Source organism: Giraffa tippelskirchi, chromosome 7 (assembly GCF_054371585.1).
Source record: "Giraffa tippelskirchi isolate mGirTip1 chromosome 7, T2T-mGirTip1v1.2.pri, whole genome shotgun sequence".
In the NCBI taxonomy this organism is placed as follows: Eukaryota; Metazoa; Chordata; class Mammalia; order Artiodactyla; family Giraffidae; genus Giraffa; species Giraffa tippelskirchi.
In genome coordinates, this window is record NC_137281.1 from 134249214 (window position 1) to 134274087 (window position 24874).

The following is a 24874-nucleotide window of genomic DNA, read 5'->3' on the forward strand; positions in this document are numbered from 1 at the left end:
TTTATGGCTGAGTAATACCCCATTGTATATATGTGCCATATCCTCTTTATTCATTCCTCTGTTGATGGACATTTTGGTTGCTTCCATGTCCTGGCTATTGTAAATAGGGCTGCAGTGAACACTGGGGTGCAGACATCTTCTCAAATTAGATATATATACATATCCAGGACACTGGGGTGCAGATATCTTCTCAAATTAGATATATATACATATCCAGGAGTGGGATTGCTGGATCATATGGTAGCTCTATTTTTATTTTTTTAAGGAACCTCCATACTGTTCTCCATAATGGTTGTACCAATGTATATTCCCACCAACAGTGTAGGAGGGTTTCCCTATCTCCACACCCTCTCCAGCATTTATTGTTTATAGATTTTTTGATGATGGCCATTCTGACTGGGGTGAGGTGACACTTTATTGTAGTTTTGGTTTGTATTTCTCTAATGATTAGTGATGTTGCGCATCTTTTCATGTGCCTCTTGGCCATCTGTCCGTCTTCATTAGAGAAATGTCTGTTTAGATCTTCTGCCCAATTTTTTTGATTGGATTGTTTGTTTCTCAGTTTTCTAATCTGCATTTCCTCCCATGCTGCCCCATCGGCTGACTCAGTGCCCAACCTCATCCCTCTTACCATGGCCCTGGGCCACATGATCCTGCTGGCATAGGTGGTTCTGGGGTCTGTGCCCTACCACCGCAGCCTGCTGGAAGCAGGGTGAGAGAAAAAGGTGGCTGACTAGTCTTTATAATGACGTCAGACTCTACCTGTGACACCTGCAAAACACCCAGACCCCGGTGGCTGCAACGTATACAAGCATGCATTTTACCTGCCCTCAGTGCGGGCGGGAGCCTTCATGGCCATGGACCATATTCTGTTCTGTGTCCTGTATTCTTTCTCTGCTCTCCCGCCTCGGGACTCTCTGTAGAGCCATAAAATTCATTCTTCCTAACTAGGAGTCTTCCCCTGGAATACTGATGGGGACGGCCTGTGGCATGCCCCCTTCTCTCCTGAAAGAAAATCTTATTAACCACTCTGTTTATATAACTAGTCTTCTTCCTATGAAATTAGATTCTGAAAGAAAAAACACCTTCAGTCATTGTGTACATTTGAATGCATTTCAAAGTACATTTGGATCCTATCTCTACATGCATTGTGACACAGGGTGAGTTTGAACTCGATCCTCGGGAACATCTGACAACTCAAAACCCCCGCCGCCTCAGGTGTAGCAGAGCCCACAAGACATGACAGGTACTGTCTGAGCTCAACTTTACAGGAAGGTGTTCAAGTGCACTCTTCACCGTGCACTCAGCACTGCCCTTCTGTTGTTAAAGCAGATATAACTGCACGTTAAAACCCGAGTATCGTCTGTATTATTGTTTTCAGATTGTCTTTAGAAATCAGACAGAATTGCTGTCAGAAAAGCAATCTTTGAAAATCAGCAAAGAAATCTTTGCTGTTGTTCCTAAGACCATCACTACCACCCCACCCCCCCATTTGGAGTCTGGGACTGTGAAGGCAGAAACAGATCTTGTGCCCTTTTCCTAGCTACAAAGTAGAATAGCAGAGAGAGAGAGAGCCAGATAAACCTCAGGGCCAAGGCTCAGCTCAGATGTTCCTCTCTGAGAGGCATTTCAGACCATGCCCCTGCATTTAGGTAGAACAGGATGGCCCTCCAAGTGGTTTAACAAGATGCTTGCTGAAACTCACTAGCATTGATTAAGGGCTTGCTCTGTGCTGGTATTTTACATTCATTTACTCATCGTAATATGAGGAAATTAAAAAAAAAAAATTTTATAGTTGAGGAGTCTGAAGTCCAGGGAAGTTAATACATTTGTCCAAGTTCACACAGCTCATGGGAGAACTGGTATCCAAACACAGTAATGAAGCCGAGGAGCCGAACCACTTCCCCTCTGTGCCCTGCATATCAGAGGAGCTCTCACATCCTTTATGTACCCATCCCTGGCTGGCAGGAGGCTTCGCAGGACATTCCTGTACAGACCTAGGCCATATCACTTGTGTTTCCTCAGGCGGGGCACCTGGCTGACTGCTTCCCATTGTCGTCCTGCCTTCTCTGCAGCCTGGAAGGAACTGTTGTTTCTCCTTCTCTGGGCAGGTGTGCTTTGATCCCTTTAGGACCCTCTTTCCACCTTCATGAGGGCCTCAGGAGAAAGGGGAATACAAGAGGTATCCACACTTTCTCGCCCCTGATCTCCAGTTAGCTGGAGACTTACATTCGAGGTGGAATCAGATTTTCCACCCTGGCCTCCTCACTCTTTGCAGCTTATAAAATGCTTTCATTGAATCTAGCAAACATTCTGCTTCCTTTAGTAAATGCATCCAAAATCTTTCATGGAGTCACTTTATTTTCCTCCTGGGCAGACTTCCCCTTTTGAGACCACAGTCAGGGAGAAGGTCAGTTGAGGTGAGGCAAGTTTTAGTATGATCTTAGACATGGATGAGTGATGCCTCTAAACACCGTGGTTGTTAACTTGTTTGGCTGCGGGTCCCAGTAGGGGCATAAGCAAATAGAGAAAGTTTTCTGCAACGGGATGGTGCCATCACCATCACAGCAGCAGGAACACAGTGCCTAAGGCGAGTCCTGGGCCTGGCCTAGGGCCGCGAACGCCCTCTGCCCCCAGCCCCCTCCACTGATGTGTGCCAAGAAAGATTCACCTCCCATCTCTGCATCTTTGCTACGGGGTGGGGCTTAGTCATAGAGGAGCTATAACCACCCCCCCAACCTCAACTGGCCTTCCGCTCCCTCAGCACCACAGATTACCCCCCTGTGCCTCCCCGGAATGGTCCCCCTCCTAGTTTCTGCTCCATGATCTCTGTCCTCCTCTGTCTCATAAGCTCTGCTGCCACCCCGGCCTTCTTCCCACCCTGTGCCAGGTCTGGGAGCCAACACAGGCATATGTGGAGCCAGGGGAGTGTGGAGCCAGGTGTGAGGCCATGAGGAGTGCCGGGACCAGGGGTCACATGCCCCAGCCAAGGAGGCAGCCATGCTCAACTCAGGTCATTTTCACCAGGAAGTAGTACAGGTCCAGTGTTCCAGAATATTCCATCTCCCAAGAGAATTTGGAAAACCTGACTTTCATGTGATGTGACGTTTGCTACTTCTTTGACAAGGAGATCCAACCAGTCCATCCTAAAGGAGATCAGTCCTGGATGTTCATTGAAAGGACTGATGTTGAAGCTGAAACTCCAATACTTTGGCCACCTGATGCGAAGAGCTGACTCACTGGAAAAGACCCTGATGCTGGGAAAGATTGAAGGCAGGAGGAGAAAGGGATGACAGAGGATGAGATGGTTGGATGGCATCACCGACTCGACAGACATGGGTTTGGGTAAACTCCGGGAGTTGGTGATGGACAAGGAGGCCTGGCGTGCTGCAGTTCATGGGCTCGCAAAGAGTTGGACACGACTGAGTAACTGAACTGACAAGTAGTTAAAATTATTTTAAAACACTCTACATGGGCCATAAAATGTCTGCGGCCTGGGGCTGCCCTCAGTTCTCTTCTGTCTCCCTCCACATCTGCCTTCCCTGCACACCAGCCTCAGCTCTATCTTACCAAATGTCGTCATCATCCCTGGGAATCCGACTTCTCACCCTGGTCAGGCTCCTCCTGGTGGATGTCTGCACGTCTTGGATGCAAAGCTGAGCTCACCAACTTGCCAGATCTGTAAGGTCTTGAGAAATGATAGAATGGTAGATGTTTATTATGTCTTCATTCCTCTGACAAAAGTCGTCGCTGCTACTATTTCTACTTCTGCTAACACCAGTACTCCCAACTATAATTGGTTCCTCTTCTGTCACCCATTTCTATCACTCAACAGCCACAGAGGACCCTGGGACCTGGCCACCCTCCTCTCTCTGCCCCCCAGCTCCAGGCAGTGTGGAGTCTGCTCAGTCTTCTTCCACAAGCCCTCCAGGGCTTGCTCCCTGCCTTTCCTCTCACTAACGAGAGACTCTAGCTTCCAAACGTATGTTTTCTTGGCAGTGATCTCAGCCTCCTAACTAGTCACCCCCATGTATCTCTTCCCTCTCCACGAGGGATTTAGCCATCATGTCGTGGCTAGAGTCATCTCCTAGGTCAAGGGCAGCTCTCATCACTCACGTCTACATACACTGTAGACAGGTCTTGTTGGCTCCCCCGCGGTTCCTCAGCTGTCTTTCGTGCCAGCCCGAACACCCAATGTGGCGGGTGCTTGCCTGCAGCCATGCCAGTCTGCGTTCTCAGGCATGTGGTAATTCTATCCACCTTGTGTCATCAAATGTCCCCTCTTCTGTGAGGCCACTGCCTGCCTTCTCACCACCAGCCCCCCAATGCTAGTGGCCCAGTCTCTCTTCAAAGCTTCCACTGCACTTGACTATGTCTTCCTTTTATCCAGCTGTGTTAGTTAAAGTGTGCTTGCCTCTGTCCACTTCTCTTGATCAGCTCCTTCATGGGGAGACACTGTCCTTGTCATCTGGGCACCTCCTGCACTCCCCCCCACCATGAGGCCTAGTGTACTGCCTTGCATAAACACCTGCAGCTTTTATAAATTGAACTTTTCTTTTCTTCTACATGGTGGATGGCAGTATCTAAAGGGCTCAAGATATTTAAAGTTAACACAAAACTGCCTGGTCAGTCAAAAGAACATTATCAGAATTCTAAGTGGAAGCTAGTGGAAAGGGTCATTCTGCCTGACTCGGTTTTCGGGGATGAAGTCTATAGAGGAGAACAGCCATGACTTGGTCTGCTTTTCTTTGGTTAGTGCCTTTCCACAGTGCCCCTTGGAAGCTTAGCTTCTGTGCCAGGGCAGGGAAGAATGGGCAAAGGCGTTCAGACACCGGGGCTTCTGCCACCCTGGCACCAAGAGCCCCGCACTGTTCCTCTTGCCCAGAAGAACAAGTTGTACCCACACATTCACGAGGTGTCCTCTGCTCGCACCGTTGGCAGGCCTGGGAGTTTCCCACAAGCCATCTGGGTCTGTTCTGCTGCCCTTGTAGCTTGAGTTTTTTGCAGTATTGTCTTTTGTTAATTAGCTTTTAGAACAGTCATGGCTACTCCATCAGGGATTGTATCCCATTGACTTTCCTAAGAAGGGAATTTACTCGTTTCTTCAGTGTGTGTATTTCCCCTTGTCTTTCTAAGAGGCACACACTTATCTAGGCAGAGCCCACACAGCATGAGCGCCTAGCTCTTCCAGAATGGAGTTGTTTATGAGACATTTCCTATAAGTCTGCTGATCGCCCCACATGCCTGGAGCACTCACTGTGCAGAAGCTCTCAAAGCTGCTTTTACTTTAGAATTCCACCTCCAAATTCAGCACCACCAGGCCTTTCATTCCCCGTCTCTTGGAAAGAGGAGAAACCATTAAACTCCATCATTTTTTACTAGCTCTCGTTTGAAGCTTTTGTAGCATTTTATGAGGTCTCTCCTGTCAATATGCTTAGGGACCTTGGTAGCCTCCTCCTTCCACCTGATCACACTCACCTGAAGCGACCCAGGAGGTTTGGCAGCTTTGGACACCTGACATGGCAGGGCTGGTCATCTCCCAACCCGACCCTTTCTTACGTGCACCTTCAAGATCTTTTCAAACTTACTGGGTAAATTCCACTCCAAAGAAGTATCAACTTCTGCTCATTACTTTTGCCTTGTGTTCTTAAGTCAGACTTGGAAAGGGGTGTTTGGGCACTGTTATAAATTCGTTTAAAGATAACTTGATTTAAATTTTTGAAAAAGTTTTTATCCAAGTCCATTTTCTTTTGATAATGGAAAAGTATGTGTCTTTAAAATTAGAAATGACATTCTGCCATGAAGAGTGAATTATCCTGTACTGGTCTTTGGTCAGGAAATGATCAGAATGCCTGTATTGACCACTTTGTGAAAGGAGAGTTGGCCCAAAACATCTTGATAGGAGGTCAGTTGTGAGGACGTTGCCCAACTGATATAAATACAGAGGATGGATACACACACACAATCCTTAAATGTGTGGCAATGCGTTCCAATTCTGGTCTATGTGGCAAGAGTCTCAGTCATGAAACATTTCAAAATGGAAGAGCAGGAGAGAAGGGAGCATCTCGAAGGAAAAAACGCCTCAGTCAAAACTATAATATCTTTGTTGCATAAATAAAAGTGTCCAACTTTGTTTTTCCTGGAGCCCGAACACAGAACTTTAAGTTTCTCACCCTGGCGACTCCTTCACCCAGAGCATCAGAATAATGCCTCTCTCTCTTCTCTCCGTGGTCTTGTCAGAGAGCGGGAATCCTGGCCGGCTGGTCAGGTTGCTCAGAAAAATGGCACAGCTGTTCTGAAAAGTAGCCCCATTCATAAGCTGCCGGCTGTCCTCAACTGCAGTGCTGGAGAAAGGCACACTGTTTTATAGAGAGTTTCTTTTCTTTAAAGGGGGAAAAAAAATACATGGTATTTACAGGAAAGAAAACTGGGCCTTTCGGTTTTATTTTGGTTGCCACGTCTGAAATGGAAGTGGGGAAGGCCAGAAATACACACGAGCCACTGCATCATGACGGTATGATTCATAGTCGTGCCGCCTGTGATGGAAAATTCAGCTGGTTAAGCAAGATCAGCCATGAAGCCTCACATCATCTCTGCCAGGGTTGATGCCTACCGTCTTGTGACAGCCTTACTGTGTGTGATTGTATGATTGACTGTCTTTCTCCCCCTCTCAGTTCATGACCAAGAACCCCACCATGCGCTTGGGCAGCCCAAGTCAAGGCGGTGAGCATGCCATCTTGAGACACTCTTTCTTTAAGGAAATCGACTGGACCCAGCTGAACCATCGCCAAGTAGAACCACCTTTCCGACCCAGAATCGTAAGTGTCTGAGATGACCTGAGTAGACCATCTTCTTTCTTAAACTGTCTCAGTGTTCCACTTGAGCAGCTAGATGGTCCACCAGGGAATGACCAGACCGGAAGTTCAGCCAGATGTTTTACAGGGCAGCCTCATCCAGGACTCCTCCTTGCCCCCAAGGCAACAGCTCTTGGTGTGCCGGGGATTTCGTCTCAAAAAAGTGTTTACCTCTTGCTTGCCTTAGCCCCATCCTCTCAAGTTAAAATTTCCTGGAGTCGAAGAGACCTTGAAACTTTCCAGGTTTCCCCAAAAGAGTTTGGTTGAGAAATTCATTGTTCTAGCTGCTTTCCTTATTCTCCATAGTCAGGGAGCCTTTCCCAAGCCCCCAGTAAAGTAGGCAGGATGTGAAATGCTCCTCAGGGCCCTGAGCCTGGCTCCCTGGCTTGGAGAGCTCAGGTCTGTGACAGCCCCTGCAGCACATGGCTCAGGGCAAAAGAGGCCGAGTCCTTTTTGTCTAGGAAATCCTGGGAGCACCGTGGGTGCCTCCCCAAGGGAGGGAGCTAAGTAGAGTGGCATTCCTGAACTGGTCCAGCCCTTAGACTGAGAGCCATGCTGTTTCTCATGGGTGAGTCAAGAGAACCAGAATGGGAAGGCAGAGATGCTGGGCTTCCAGTACATCACGAGTTAGGGGGATGAGGGATGCTTAGAGAGAAATATCATTGACTCCAGGAAGAAAAGTGAGAGATCTCACAATGGTAAAAATGATCTCTCCAGCACTAGTTTATAAAGATGTAAAATACATTTTTCCATATGTCATTGGCTTAATCTGTAACAGCCTGCTAGGTTGAGATACCAAACACCCAGAGCATAAAACCACTTCCTTTCATGGGCATCCCCCTGCCAGCCCCTCTGGGAGGAGGGGAAGTTTTGCCAGCAGGGCAGAATGAATCTGCTGGTGAGTGAAGTGAGAGGCATTTGTTCCCTGAACTCAGAATTTCCAAGAAGTCTTTGAAGAAAATCTCTTCAAGCACATAGTGTGAATTTACTTAACCTCTCTTGTCTTGTGGGCCCCCGTATGGCCTGCTGAGAAGTGGTGCCTCCACGAAATGGACAGGATGAACCAGCTGGCTGGGTCAGGTGAACAAGTTAATTCCTTAGCTTCCCAGCCTAAGACTGGTCTGCTCAGCAAGATTTTTATGAGGCTAGTGAATTGGTGGTTACAAATGCCCTAATAATACACAATGCAGTAGAATTAGTAGAAAGCACTGTTTAACCAATTGTCATAACTGGAAATAATGCTACTGAGAGAGTTGCAGGGCCGGCCTCTGAACTCATGGCAAGGGCTAAGTCCCACGGAAGATTAATAAGCCTCATGCACGGAATCTGACAATTTACTTGTTTCCTTTTTGACAGAAATCCCGAGAAGACGTCAGTAATTTTGACCCCGACTTCATAAAGGAAGAACCGGTTTTAACTCCGATTGATGAGGGACATCTTCCTATGATTAACCAGGATGAGTTTAGAAACTTTTCCTTTGTCTCTCCAGAGTTGCATCCATAGCCTGTGGCGAATGGGAGAGATGGTATGAGAAGCAAAAGGAGAGATTTTTCCAGGAATTTCCTCTGTGGGGAACTCCTCAGTGTCAACGTTAGAACAAGACCCTTACCTTCAGGGAACAGGTGGAGAACTCGGTGAAGGATGGAACATCAAGAGATCAACCACTTCAAGTTCTGAGGGAGCCAGGGTCCTAGAAACAGTGGATACCGAAATGAGATTTCATGAAGAAATACACTGCTCAGCTCTGAGTTTCCATGGCTACTTCAGGTTCAGGATATTAATAGGAGCCAAAAGAAGAAAAGGTGTGAAGAATAAACCAGATCCTAGAACTTCCAAGTCACTCAGGCATTCTTACTTCAAGGGACAAACCTAGATGTTGTACAGCCCACTCCCAGCTCTTCTGTAAGCCAATGAGCCCTGAATACTGGCAGTCTGCAAGAAGTCTCTAAATGCTCATGAAGAACTTGATGAGAAGGAAAGGGATGGCTTTCCAAATAGAATGACTTACTCTGAACAAGAAATGTTGTCCATAAAGCTCATAAAGCCCAATCTTGACAACAGTTGGACATCAAGGCAACTGCTACAGCTTATTCTTTTATCTTTCCTTTCACTTCATAGATATTTATTGAGTGCCCAATGAGATGGTGCCACAGTACCCAGCAGTGTAAACAGATTTGCTCTCACCAAGCTTTCATCCTTAAGTTACCTGAAAGGTGTGTGCATTCTGTGAAATGCCTCTCCACGTTGCCTACATCATCCTTTGTCTGCACATAACTTTTTTCACAGAAAGCAGCTTGCTGCCCCAACAGCAACTATCCACATACTTGGCGGGTTGACCAGCAGATGAGCTCAGCAGCTCACTGACTGGTGGAATCTCATCGTGGAGGCAATGTGCCGATATTACTCTGGTCTCATCACTGGAGAACCTCTCTCCACTCGGGTCCATGACCAGACTTATGGCTTATACCTTAGCAAGTTATTTAAATTATATTTTAAGAGACAAAGATGTTTGTTACGCGTTTTAATAATTAGAAATGGCTCTTGTAAGCAGGACATGTATCGAAGAAGGACCTTATCATATGTACCCATGTATGCAGTTGGAGAATTTTATCTGGCTGAAATAAATGCATTTTGTAACAAAAGGGATTTTACTTGTCTAGAAGGATTTGTCCCATCCCCACTAGGAGAGGAGATATGTAATTAAAATAAGCTTTGAGCACAACAGATAGAACTTTTGACTCAAAGCAACTTCCTGAGAGCAAAGGTTGGCATCCCACTGTGTGTGTCACTTAAATGAATGTGGCTGTCTCTTCGTAACCACAACTTTCATTCTGAGTCAGGGTAATGATGGCTAAGCCTCACTACCACAGACTCATCCTCAAACTCTTTGTAGCTAGACACAGTAATTGCTTATTTCTCATCCAGTGAGAGCAAGTTCAACAGCCCTCTTCCTACTCTTCACTGTGCCAGCTGATTATGCAGAGTCCAAGGTTGCCATAGGAAGGGAAGGGAGAAATGGAGGCAGTGCTGACTGTTTACCTACCTCTCCTAGCAGGAACATGCATCCCCTGTGCTCACACCAGATTGGCCAGAACTACATACAGGACTGGGAATTACAGAGGAGCCAAGGGGTATCTGTGCAGTAATGACAGTCACTGTTGGAGGTTCTTTTTTGTATTTCAAGATGGAAAATGACTTTTAAATGAAGAGAGGAGTTAGAAGCCTCCCTTTATATTTCACTCTCAGCCATTCTTAGATATACTCACTCATGTAATTTTACTAGGTTGTCACAATACCCCTGTGAGGCAAGCTGCTCATTCTACCACTATGTCCAGGGTGAGCACCATGGTGCATTTTGTATACGAGAATGAGAAAGGATCTGAGAAGTTGAGTTGATTACCCAAAGGTTTCAGACATGGTAAAGAGTAGGTCCAGTCTAGAGTCTAAATCTCGGATGTTCTAATCCAACGGACTTCTGGAAAGGGACTCGAGGACTCTCTGGCTTTCTTAGCAACTCTGCAGCCCAGTGTCTCCTTTTGCTCTGTGGGGCTGACTAGCTTCTGTCTAGACCACAGTGTAAAGAACCACAAAGAACAGAACAGGCCTCCTGTGCTCGTTTACAAAATCCACTATCACAGGCCTGCAAAGGACCCCAATATCTTCTAGACTCAGCAGCTTCCCTCTTGGCAACCTATTCCCAAGTCTGCCACCTGGGTCCCCTAATTTGGGCTCAATCCATTCTTTTAAGATAACTGCAGACCTGTCAGATTATCTGACCAGCCAGACTTGGCAATGATAGGATTTCTAACATTTCTGCCCCATCCCTCTTTTCTATGTGAGGAGAGAGAGGAGGTACAGGATATTGACCTAAAACTCAGAGAATCTTCGACCCTAGGGTTGGGGCTCTGTTTCATATCTTTCATCTGTCCTCCTAAACCGTACTTCCTTCTTGAGGATCACAAGGCCCTGGGCCTGCACTTCCTGAGGCGGGCTGGCCACAAGCCATTTGATCAGCAGGTGCTTAGTCTGCAAGGCCTGCTCAGTCCCCTGAGCCTGGTGGGTACCATGGAGGTCAAGACGAGGTCACACTGCCATTTCCCTCCCCCAAGACCATCTCACCTCTTCAAAAAGGAATCCTGAAAAGTCCTCAGGCCTTAACACCCTTCTCCCTCATCCCCACACCCATTTTTCCCTGTTCTCCCAAACTATTCCATGCTACCCTATTAGCCATGCAGCCCTGAGTGTTTGAAAGGAAAATAGAACATTTGCTCTGATATGTTGATTATCTTTTGACTGCAGAAGGAGTTTTCACTTACTGATGGATAACATTTATTGTACGTTTACTACAGATGAGGTGCTGTTACACTTCTCAGTGAATTTACTCATTCAGTGCCCCCAAGGGGTGGGCAGTCTCATCTCCACTGTACAGATGGGGAAACTGAGGTATTGAGTGATTAAGTAATTTGTCGGAAGTCACACAAGTGAAACAGTAGGGTCAGGATTGAGGCCAGGCAGTTTAACTCCTGAGTCCCCAGTTTTAGCCCAAATTGTTAAAATTCCTCTATTAAGGTCAATTTTATTGTTCCCACTTTTGTGAGGTATTGAGCACAATAAAAAGGGTGTAAACTGGATTTACCAGAGAGCGCTAGATAAACTGCCAGCTGGGCAGGACAGTATTACTCAACGTCTGTAGAATCCTTTAACAGCAGTGAAATTGTGTGATTTGCATGTCAAGGGCCTGGAGTGGCTCACCCCCGCCCCGCCGCCGAGACCTTCTCTTAAAGGAACTGGGGCAGGCCAGAATGATGCAATCAGGACTTGGACCTCCCTGAGGAAGAAGAAATAGTCTGGGTCAAACTGGATCCTGCAAACCCTGTGTGAACCCCTGGGGTAACCTCTGAGCCTTGGGGGTGAGAGTGCACAGTGAGGGGCAGTCCAGTCCCTTTCTCTTCCCTCCTGGAGGAGCCCCTGTGTTGCAGTAACCCACCTTGGCTGCCCACCCTGCTGGTAACATGGAATCATCAGAAAGGAGACATGCAGCCTGGGGCTAACCTGGGCAGCTGCATGTTTACAGCTACAGAGCTGATATAATTTGGTAACAAAGAAAAGACCAAGTTAAAAGCACCCCATTTATCACTTGTTGATCTTAACCTGGTGAACATTGCTATAAAGATATTCCAGTCACAGATCTGGCCTTGACTGTATCACAGGCCAACACCATAAGGCTTTATATCCCCACTATTCCCAGACTTGGTTATCCTGTTTGCTTTGTCTGGCTGTGTTGACTTACAATGACTAGGCAGCTCTCTCTGATTGCCCCTGGCTCAGAGTTGCACCCGGTCCTGTAACTCCTCATTTTACGTCATCTAGGGATAAGGCTCTGATACTGCCGGAGACATGTGCAGTGGAAATGAGCCCTGTGGTCATATTTCACTCTAAACTGAGGTGCAGGTTGGACAGATCAGGTCCAAGTGCAGCTATAAATGAGGCTTTATTGTCTCTCTTCCTTCCTGTGTTGAATTAGAACCAAGGCTAAGAATGCCACCCTCGGCTTCTTGTTCCAGAGGCACCCCCATCACCTCCACTCCCCTGTCAATTCCTCTTTCTCTCCTCCTCACCTTTTGCATTCTTTATTCCCTGGCGTAATAAGCCAGCTCTATACTCTCTCCCTCCCTCTGTCATTTGGTTTTCAAGCCCAGTGGGTCATACACCCAGTTTTCAAAACACAAAGATGACATAAAATCCTGATTTGCCTACATTAGATGCTCTTTTAGGGCCTAGAAATGGAAGCCATCCATCCCTTGTATTTCCACATCTTTGGCTTCAGCCCCCTACCCACACTGTACCCACTATGTCAGGTATTGCCCAGGCATAGACTGCCTCTGAGGCAACCCTGCCTGCTCTGCCCACCATGGTTCTGGGAGGCAAGACATCAGAGGAGTGAGCTGGGTAGAGCCCACATCTGTGCACTGAATCTGCCTCTTGCTGTGTGTTCTTGGAGAAAGGGAGTCATTTCCCCAGGTTACCATTTTCTAGCCCACACTCGGCACTCTGGCCCACTCTGTCCAATCTGCAACTCAGTTCAGATGAACCTATGTCCACAGGGCTCATTTGTGAAATGAGTGAAATTGACACCTGCCTGGCCAGTCCTTTTACTGCGGGGATTAGCTGTGATGCTCTATGTGAAGCCAGCGGGGCACGTAGAAAATGCTTGGTCAGTGGTAGCGATTATTTCCATCAGCTATTTCAGAGGACCAGGGAAGATTGCAGGTGATGTCCTCCAGGAAAATGGGCAAGTGGGACCCCCCTGTTCTTCACACTGTCATTCTCGCCTATGAGGATGCCATGCTAGCTCCAAGTTGGAGGGCTTTGTACTTTACTGAGTAGTTGCCTGCAGAGATTTCTCAGGAGAGTCTCAAAAACTTCTGGGATGTTCTGAGTCCATCCTACCCTGATTGACATGCAGAGTCAGTGTTAAGCTTGAAACTGTGCTGCTCACCCTTAAAAAAGAGACTTAAGAAGTTCCCATAGTTTTCCATAAAATGGCTCTTATCTTAAACCTTTCAGGAATTCTTTTGTTCTGCTGGATTCAACTCACTTCTGACCAGATAACACAGAACCACACCCCAACACCAGCACAGCGGGCATGCTCTGGACACTCAGCACACACACCAGGTCAGAAGAGAGAACACATGTGCTCACAATGTCCACTGCACCCTGGAATGAATTAGGACTTGAAGCCAATCATAGAACACAGGGCCTTTTCTTCCTGTTTTAAGATATCTATGAAGGTTTCTGGTAAAACCAGAGACCTCACAGTCCTATGTATTCTCACTGGAACTTGAGCCATAGCACCCTTGTCCTCATGCAACACCCAAAGACCACCCAGAGCTGCCTTTCTCACACCACCAAGGCAGTTCTTACCCACAGAGGTTTCATTCTTCCAAGGGCTCAGACCATGGCTGGGAGAATTTGAGTTAAATAAAGTGAAGATTGTGCAGGCACTGAGTACAGTCCAACATTCAAGTGGTTGAAACAGGAATCTTCTTTGGAGACATCTCAAATTAGAAACCAAAGCTAGTGTAGTAGTCATTTGATCTGACAGTGTCAGAAATTGCCTGGATGATCTCTGAAGTTCTTCCAGCCTTATGCTCTCAAGACTACAGATGAACAGAGGAATATGGTTCATCAGCCTCCATCAATAGATGTCAACTCCATACTATCCTCACCACATGCAAAACCTCCATTTCTCAGATTTCCTCCCCCCATCCCTCTCTGTGCAAACTTCACACCCTGGCACACCCCTACACCTCCACAAGCTCTATCCCAAATCCCCCTGAGGCTCACACAGATCACTTGTCCCCCAAAATCACATATCCATATCTCATACAAGGTTGCCCTTCACATTTCTCATGCTTGTCCACACATGAAAAGGAAAAAGGCTTTCTAAAGTTACCATCAGGCCAAGATCACAAGAAGGACAAGCCCTCTTCTAGAAACTGATAATACAGCACTTGTAAATGAAAGAGAAAGCAATATTCCTCAACTCAGTTCCCTATTTTCTCGAAGAAAATTATTTTCAAGGATACAATTGTCATTGATAAAATGAATTGTACGCCAAGGGAGATAAAGAGATGATATCAATTATTTAGGTAAGTACCGGCAAAATTGCAGAATTATTTAGCAGTAATTTATGAGTACCGGAAGGGTTACTAGTCATTAGGATTGTACAGGGGTTCATAAAAGACATGTCTTGAAAGTCTAATCTTGTTTTCTTTGTTGATGGTTACTAGACTGGTTGATCAGACAAGTATGATCGGTTTCACATAACTGAGCTTCAAAAAGTCTTACTTCCTTGTGGCCCAGCAGGATTCAGTGAACAATGGTACCCAAAGTATGGTGATTAATAGATTAGTATCAATCTGAAATAGTGTTCTGCAACCTAATGTAATTCCTGCTTCCCTGGGATTAATAGACAAATTTCATATCTTCCTTTAGTCTTATATTAGATTTCAAATATCATGACCTACTTCACAAATATGACAGTTAGACACAGTGCTACTTTGTTTTCCAACTACAAATGCCTTCTCAGGAGATTCTGGTACGTAGAGCAAAGTGGAGCTTAGAGATCTATTCACTCATGAAACTAACATTTACTAAGCATCAACTATATGTCTACATGCTTTTGTGGCTGGAAAAACTAAAGCAAAAAAAAAAAAAAACAAAACCCAAAGATCCTTGCATTCTAATCTAGAGATGTGACAGTCTTTACCCAAATGAACCCACTCAGTGGTAAGGCAGCTTTTTGGTCTTATCGTCCACATAATTGTGTCTGTAGCACCTGGCCCATGGTAGGTGCTAAAGAAATATGTGCTGTTGAATGATGCCATCAGAGCTAGGTGTCAGCCACCCACTTTTTGACTCCAAAGATAATACTCTTGCTCATCTCTATGCTGGAATAAATTTAAGAAATAAACATAACTTGTACATGGGTCTGAAGAAGCTGAGTATATCGGGGCAAGATGGAGATGATAGCATGAGTAAAAAGTAGGCAGAAGCAAAGAGAATAAATTCAATGTACGTATTCATCCAACAAATGTTTATTAGAATTTGTCAGACCTTTTGCTAAGTGATGGAGACACTATGACAAGCAAGGCAGTCACAGTCCCCAACATCCTCGAGCTTATGGCCCAGTGAATATAGGGATAGGGTGCCGTGGCTGCGAAATAAATAAAAATGCAATCAAGGCCCCAGAGTTCCAACTGCACTGTTTCAGAGGAGGGGGTGATGAGCCCCACTGAGCTTGCTGTGATTAGACTGTGCCTGAAAAACTGCACTCAGTTGAGGATACCAGTATATAGATACAAAGCTCCATCATGTTCAGAGAGTAAACTGGGTGATGGAGGAGAAAAAGCATGTAACACAGCAATCAGGGGGTAAACTGGGCATGAGACTGAGAAGGAAAGGACCTTCAAGTATACAAAAAACTACCCTGGTGATCATTAAGGCTGCTCTCCAGGTGTTTCCAGCTCTCTTTCTCCTGGGCATAGGGTAAGAAGCCCTTTTGGGCCCCATTATGGATGATGAGGCCATGTGAAGAGTTCTAGTCAACAAGTTAAAAGGAGAATGATGTATAGTACATGTAAGCCAGACCATTCACTGCTAAGAAAGACACTCTTTCCCCTTCAGCGAGCATACTCTCTCTTTCTCCCAGTAAATGGCCATGTTGAAACATGATGAATGGGTCCATGAGTGATTAACATGAACTAAGAGCAACTAACACTTTCACCTTCAAGCCCACAACCAACCCTTGATGGATATTTACAAGATCAGCAATAATTATTCATATTTTTATTACTGCTAAGATTGTGGTGGTTGTTTGCCACTGTGGCATAACCTAGTCCATCCTGACTATTTTCTTGGGCTCCAAAATCATTGCAGATGGTGACTGCAGCCATGAAATTAAAAGATACTTGCTCCTTGGAAGAAAGGCTATGACAAACCTAGACAGTGTATTAAAAAGCAGAGATATCACTTTGCCAACAAAGGTCCATATAGTCAAAGCTATAATTTTTCCAGTAGTCATGTACAGATGTGAGAGTTGGACCATAAAAGAAGGCTGAATGCTGAAGAATTGATGCTTTCAAACTGTGATGCTGGAGAAGACTCTTGAGAGTCCCTTGGACTCTCAAGCAAGGAGATCAAACCAGTCAATCCTAAAAGAAATCAACCCGAATATTCACTGGAAGGACTGATGCTGAAGCTCCAATACTTGAGCACCTGATGCAAAGAGCTGACTCATTGGAAAAGACCCTGATGCTGAGAAAGACTGAGGGCAGGAGGAGCAGGGGGTGACAGAGGATGAGATGGTTGGATGGCATCACCAAATCAATGGACATGAGTTTGAGTAAACTCTGGGAGACAGTGAAGGACAGGGAAGCCTAGAGAGCTACAGTCCATGGAGTCACAAAGAGTTGGACACGACTGAGCAACTGAACAACATCATCCTGACTAATGCTTGCTATATGGAGCAAGTCTGGTAATTTAAAGCTCTCAGGGTTAAAACTGCGATCTTGTCAGGCTGCAACAGACTTTACAGAATTTGTTTTAGCATAAAAGTGAACTTTTTTCACAAAGGTACTCATGCATATAATCATCTTTCTTGAGAAAGAAGGAGTTCACCGTCACTGGAAATCTTCAAGGATCGTTAGTGGGATGGTGGACAGGAAGTCAGACCAGACCATCTCAGAAAGGCTCCTTGCAACCCTAGGAGACCATCACAACGAAGACTGAATGGGCTTAACATGCACACTGTAAATGTGCCACACCCCAGGGCCCACTGGGGCAGGCTTGGGGCTGGCTCACCATGTCTCCACTGGCCAGGGCCTCTGCTGCTTTCACTCTACCACACAGTCCTGCGCCTGTGCTCAGCATTGCTGATGGGCTCAGCAAGTGTGTACCAATTGCACAGCAGCTCAAATGACAAAGAGGTAAAGCAAATGGTAACAGTTCTCTTGATTCACCATCATGTAGATTGATAAATAGCCTTCTGGGACTCCTGTCTGCATTAATAGCATCCTGGGGACATTAGGAAACCACCAAATTCACCCCTATTGGTTTGTTCCTCATTGTGCTGATCTGCTTTCTAGGAAGAAGAGCTAAATGTCCTCCCTAAGCAGGCAGAACTCCAGTATAAAGATATTCTCAGGGGAGATTTGTGTTGAGAGAAAGGCTGGGGAGAAATACAGATCTCTGCATCAAAGGCTGGATTCAAGCACTTGCCCCATCTTCTCACGTTCTGCTGGAGCTGGCTCATACTGGCTCACAGGAACCAGTCATACACATCTCTTTCCAAGTCAGTAATGAGTGAGCTCACTACGGCAGCTTTAAATAGGGCCTGGTGGAACTATTTACACCATAAAAATCAGGGTTTGGTTTGGTTTTATTTGACAGCTTACCAGCATACCCCTGGTTAACAGTAAGAAAGTCATAATTTTAAGAACCAAAGTGATCTGGTTTGTGCTCTACTGGCTGTTGTCATTAGGGGAAATGTATTGAAATTTCCATGAACTTTAGTTTTCTTATCTGTAAAAATGGGTATTATAATGAAGATCAAACTATTAACTACCTCAGAGGGTAGTGTGAGGATCAAATGAGATAATGTTCACAGATCATTAACTAAACTAAACAAAGCTCCTTCACCTTGGAGCACATACAGACAACAACCTCCAGGGACAGAAAAAGAACACCTCTGAATCACGACTACTTCTTTTTTTAATGTGTAAAACCTTCCCAGAAGTGTCCCAACCTTTCCTCCTCATATTCCATCAGCCAGTTTTGCATCACGTGACTATACCTAAAAGCACTCACTTTGCAAGGGTAACAGAAGTCGAACTACAGCTCCTGAGGGTGCCCTAGAATCCCAGGTGAGATTGGTGGGATTTTTAAAGATCCCAAGATGGTTTCAATATGCATTTAGAATATAGAACTAGTGGCTTAGAGTCGAAGTCTTGGACAAATTATGACTTAGCCCACTGGGCCCAGAGAGGAATTCATTTCCTCCCGGAGGATAAGGATGGAGGACACAACCAGGGTTCAAGGAGTGTGAGAGGGATAAAGGAGGCTGTGTATCAGGTAGCCAGCAGTGTTGGCCCCAGCCTGCATCCCCAGCCACTGGAGCTTTGCGGGGCAAAGAGTTCAGTGGGAAAAACCAGAGGTATTAAGAAACCGTTCTTAGAGGCGAGATACTCAACTGTTTGAAAAACAGAAATGAAGTCTTAGGTTGAGATTTGAGAAAATAAGGCATGGGAAGGAAAAGGTTAAGAAAGCATTTGCTGTTCTGGTTCAAGATGGCATCATACGAGTTTCCCGAATTCCTCTCCTCCTATGGATATACCAAATCTATAGCTCCACACGGGAGCAAGTACCACTGAGAGAAACCCCAGAAACTAGCTGAGTGGCTCCTACATATTTGGCAAATGAGAAAAAAACCCATATCAAAATAGGTAGAAGGTGCTGAGACACAGTCTTGCCGTAAACCCCACCCCCAGCTCAGTGACACACACCTGGGATGGGAACTGGCACTTCTGAGCTTCTCTCTGAGGAGTGAAGGCTTTAGTCTGCATATCTGGTGCAACAACTTTTAAGACTTCCACCTGAGAGATGAGCCCTCAAGACATCTGCCTCTACAAGGCAGTTGGGCTTACATCCATGAGATCTACAAAGCTATCACAAATTAAAAAAACAGTTCTTAACCGACTCCCATGGATTCATCAAGGTTATGACCCCAGGGTCCAGGGCAGAGGCAGCAGAATTAAATGTCCAACCTTTCTAAAAAAGAGGCATGTTTGTTTATCTTAAAAGTGATGGCTTGAGGGGGGTAGGCTTCTAAGGCATCTAGGGGATAACTACTTAGCGACTAAACAACAACAGTCACTCCAGAGACTGGAGAGGCTGGCAGATGCCATCTGCTTCACACTCTGCTTCTGTCTCAGTCCAGGTCACAAGTATTTCCCAGAAAGGAACTTGTGTACACAACTGGCACCCCAGCATTTGCAGCTACCACCCAGGAGATGCAACCCTTGATAACCTGACTTTGGTAGCCAGCAGAACGTGTATTTGTGGGTTCCCCAGCAGCAGCAGCAGCAGTACAAAAACAGACAGAAAAACGGTTCTTAACCAGCTACCCACTCAAGGTATGGTGCAGAGGCAACAGACTGAAAAGCCCAGTCTTTCCATCAAAGAGGCCTATCTACATATCTTAAAAGCTACAGTGTTGGACTTCCCTGGTAGTCCAGTGGTTAAGAATCTGCCTGCCAATGCAGGGGACACAGGTTCAATTCCTAGTGCAGGAAGATACTACATACCTCAGAGCAGCTAAGCCTGTGAGCCACAACTACTGAAGTCTTAGAACTACTGCATGCTCTAGAGCCTATGCTCTGGAATGAGAAGCCACCGAAATAGAAATCTGTGCACAGCAACTAGAGAGTAGCCCCTGCTTGCCACAGCCAGAGAAAGCTCATGCACAGTAATAAAGAACAGTTGCAGCCAAAAATAAATAAAAAATATTAAAAACAAGCTGCAGCCTGAAAGTCAGGTTTCTAACAATATATTCCTAGGAGCTGGCTGCTATCCTCTCTAAAGACGAGGGAGACCAGTGGGTGTCCATCTTTGCAGTCTCCCTCTGTCCCACCCCAGGGTCACCAGTAGCTCTGATAAAGCAGTTTGTGCATACATCTGGTATCCTGGCTTTTGTGGCTGTCACCCAAAAGATACATCCTTGAGAGTCTGATGTCCAGTGGGGCTGTGTTAACAGGTTCAGTTGGAAGGTAGCCAACAAATCAATGGTTCTTATTCTTATAAACTGGCTAGCCTCCAGGGCTCAGTACAAACGGAACAGACAGAAATGCCTTCTTATTTTCCCGGTGAAAGAGGTATATTTGCATATTTTAAAATGCTGCTTCCTGGGGGTGTGGCTTCCAGTCAGCCCACATCTGGTGTTGACTGAGATCCCCTTGAGATTTCCCCACTGAGATCTCCACTGACAAGTCTTGGCACTCCCTCAAATCCTGGAAGTCACCAAGAATAAAGTTGGCTGCTTAGACAATCACAGATGATTGAGAGACAACCAAGAGCTAGGGCAGAGTTGAACGATAAGTTTCATTTCTATACCAGGTCACTTCTTCAAGACTGAGAGCTGGCTCTTTTATCTAATGCACAGAAACCAATGCAGAAAGTAAAGAAAAATGAAAAACACAGGAATATGTTCCAAACAAAATAACAAAATAAAAGTCCAGAAAAAGACCTTGTGAAATGGAGATAAGTAATTTACCTGATAAAGAATTAAAATAGTGGTCATAAAGATGCACACCAAAGTCAGGAGAACAATGCAAGAACAAAGTGAGAATTTCAACAAAGAGGAAATATAAGAAAATACCAAACAGAAATTACAGAGCTAAAGAGCTGGACTATAAAGAAAGCTGAGCACCAAAGAATTGATGTTTTTGAACTGGGGTGTTGGAGAAGACTCTTGAGAGTCCCTTGGACTGCAAGGAGATCCAACCAGTCCATCCTAAAGGAGATCAGTCCTGGGTGGTCACTGGAAGGACTGATGTTGAGCTGAAACTCCAATACTTTGGCCACCTGATGCGAAGAGCTGACTCATTTGAAAAGACCCTGATGCTGGGGAAAATTGAGGGCAGGAAGAGAAGGGGACGACAGAGGATGAGATGGTTGGATGGCATCACCAACTCAATGGACATGAGTTTGGGTAAACTCTGGGAGTTGGTGATGGACAGGGAGGCCTGGCGTGCTGCAGTCCATGAGGTTGCAAAGAATTGGACATGACTGAGCAACTGAACTGAACTGAAAGAGTAAAATAACTGAATTTTTAAAAAATTCATGGTGAAAATCACTGCCATGGAACAAAGAAAAAAAGAATGAAAAGAAATGAAGACAGTCTAAGGGATATCTGGGACAACATTACATGCAACAACATTTGCATTATAGGGGTCCCAGGAGAAGAGAGAGAGAAAGGACCTGAAAAAATATCTGAAGAGATGAAAAAAAAGTGCGAGCAGAGGGAACATACCTCAACTTCAAAAAGGCCCCATATATGACAAACCTAAGCCAACATAATACTCAGTGATGAAAAGCTGAAAGCATTTCCTCTATGATCAGAAAAAAAGACAAGGATATCCACTCTCTCTCCACTTTTATTCAACATAGTCTTGCAAGTCCTAATCACAACTATCGGAGAAGGAAAGGAAATAAAAGGAATCTAAATTGGAAAAGAAGGAAAATTGTCACTGTTGGTAGAAAACATAATACTATACATAGAAAATGCTAAAGATACTATCAGAAAACTACTAGAGCTCAATGAATTCAGTAAAGTTGCAGGATATAAAATTAATACATAAAAATCTGATGCATTTCTATATACTAACAATGAAAGATCAGAAAGAGAAATTAAAGAAAAAATCTTATTTACCATACCATTAAGAAGAATATAATACCTAGGGATAACTTACCTAAGGAAGCAAAAGATCTGTACTCTGAAAACTATAAGACACTGATGAAAGAAATCAAAGATGACCCAAATAGATGGAAAGATATACAATGTTCTTAGACTGGAAGAATCAACATTGTTGAAATGCCCATACTACTTGAGGCAATCTGCAGATTCAGTGCAATCCCTGTCAAATTACCAATCACATTTTTCACAAAACTAAAACAAAAACAATTTTAAATTTCTATGGAAACAGAAAAGAACCCAAATAGCCAAAGCAACCGTTAGAAAGAAAAATGAAGCTGCAGAAATCAGTCTCCCTGACTTCAGACTATGCTACAAGCTACAGCCTTCAAAACAGTATGATACTGGCACAAAAACAGAACTATAGATCAATGGAACAGGCTAGAAAGCCCGGAAATAAACCCATGAGCCTATGGTCAATTAATCTATGACAGAGGAGGCAAGATGATACAATGGGGAAAAAGACAGTTTCTTCAGTAAACGCTGCTAGGAAAACTAGACAGCTACATGTAAAAAAATGAAATTAGAACATACTCTAACACCATACACAAACATAAAGTCAAAATGAATTAAACCTAAATGTAAGACCAAATACTATAAAACTCTTAAGAGGAAAACATAAGGAGAACAATCTTTGACATAAATAACTGCAATATCTTTTTCAAGCTGTCTCCTACGGTAATGGATGTAAAAACAAAAATAAACAAATTGGAACTAAATTCAAAAGCTTTTGCACAGCAAAAGAAACCATAAACAAAAAGACAACCCACAGAATGGGATAAAATATTTGAAAACAATGCAACCAATGAGAGACTGATCTCCAAAACTTACAAACAGCTCATACAGCTCAATATTAAAAAAAAATAATAAAAAAAATGGTCAGAAGACCCAAATAAACATTTCTCCAAAGAAGACATACAGATGGCCAAGATACACATGAAAAGATGTTCAATACTGCTAATTATTAGAGAAATGCAAATCAAAACTACAATGAGAAATCGCCTCACACCAGTCAGAATGACCATCATCAAAAAATCTACAAACAATAAATGCTAGAGAGAGGGTAGAGAAAAGGGAACCCTCCTATACTGTTGGTGGAAATGTAAATTGGTACAACTGTTATAGACTTCCCTGGTGGCTCAGACGGTAAAGCATCTGCCTACAATGTGGGAGACCCAGTTTCATTCCCTGGGTTGGGAAGGTCTCCTGGAGAAGGAAATGGCAACCTACTCCAGTATTCTTGCCTGGAAAATCCCATGGATGGAGGAGCCTGGTAGGCTACAGTCCATGGGGTCGCAAAGAGTCAGACATGACTGAGCGACTTCACTCACAACCGTTATAGAGAACAGTATAGAGGTTCCTTAAAAAATAAAAATAGAGCTACTGTATGATCCAGCAATGCCACTCTGGCCATAATTCAAAAAGTTATCTGTACCCCAATGTTCATTGCAGCACTGTTTACAATAGCCAAGACATGGAAGCAACCTAAATGTCCATCAATAGAGGAATGAATAAAGGTGTGGTACATATATACAATGGAATATTACTCAGCCATAAAAAAGAATGAAATAATGCCATTTGCAACAACATGGATAGACCTAGAGATTGTCCTACTAAATGAAATAAGACAAAGACAAACATCATGATATCACTTATATGCGGAATTTTTAAAAAGGATACAAATAAACTTATTTACAAAACAGAAACAGACTTATGGTTACCAAAGGGGATGCCTGGGATAGCAAGGGGAGGGCAGGAGATAAATTTAGGTGTTTGAGATTAAGATATACACACTGCTATATATGAAATAGATAAACAACAAGGGCCTACCTTATATCACAGGGAATTCTACTCAATATCTTATAATAACATATAGTGGAAAAGAATCTCAAAAAGAAATATACATGTATGTATGTGTGTATGTGTGTGTGTATATATATATATATATATATATATATATATATATATATATATATATAACTGAATCACTTTGCTGTACACCTGAAACTAACACAACATTGTATATTTACTATACTTCAATTAAAATAAATGGTAAAAACTAAAATAAGATATCAACCCTCCCCCATATAAACAAGAGAAAACAAGTGCTGGCATGGATGTGAAGAAAACAGAACTCTTGTGCACTGTTGGTAGGAATGTAAATTGGTACAGCCACTATGGAAAACAGTATGAAAGTTCCTTAAAAAATTTTTTTTAAATAGAACTACCATATGCAATCCTCTAACCCCACTCCTGGGTATTTATCCAAAAAACGAGCCCCAAATCACTACCTTAAAAGATAAATATATTCCATGTTACTTCACTGTAGCATTATTTACAATAGCCAAGACATGAACTTACCATAAGAGGCCATTATGATCGATACATGGATAAAGAAGATGTGTTAAACATATATGAGAGAATTTCATTCATCCATAAAAGAGAAGAAAATTTTGCAATACAGAACAACATGGATAGACTTTGAGGGTGTTATGCAAATTAAAATAAGTTAGGCATAGAAAGACAAATACTATATGATCTCACATATATGTGAAACCTAAAAAAAAAAAAGAACTCATAAATACAGAGAATAGATTGGTGGTGGTGGGTGCAGTGAAATGGGTGAAGGGAGTCAAAAGGTTACAAACTTCCGGTTTTCAGATAATAAATTCTGGGGATGTGATATACAGTATGGTGACTATAGTTACCAACAGTGTATTGTGCATTTGAAAGTTGCTAAGAGTGAATTTTAAATGTTGTCATCATTAAGAAAAAACTAACTATGTGAGGTGATGGATCTTATTGTGGTGGATTGATCATAACTTATTATTTTTCAATATATACATGTATCAGATCATTATGTTGTATGTGCTGAGTCACTTCAGTCGTGCCCAACTCTTTGCAACCCCTTGGACTGTATGTAGCCTGCCAGGTTCCTCTGTCCATGGGATTCTCTGGGCAAGAATAGTGGAGTGGGTTCTTTACCACT

At 44.1% G+C, this 24874-nt stretch overlaps 1 protein-coding gene across 3 annotated transcripts in view; it reads left to right on the forward strand.

Annotated features, from left to right (window-relative positions):
- The window catches only part of PRKCH (protein kinase C eta), a 365028-nt gene that overhangs the window by 232934 nt on the left and 107220 nt on the right, over nt 1-24874 (forward strand). Inside the window, exons 13-14 of one of the 3 annotated variants that reach the window (XM_081509758.1) lie at nt 6675-6818; nt 8211-9496. The exons of the other annotated variants lie outside the window; for them this stretch is intronic. Coding sequence (XP_081365884.1) covers nt 6675-6818; nt 8211-8357 — 291 coding nt within the window. The 3' untranslated portion in view covers nt 8358-9496. Of the gene's footprint in view, nt 1-6674; nt 6819-8210; nt 9497-24874 lie in introns of those variants that run through there. 3 annotated transcript variants of the gene reach the window in all.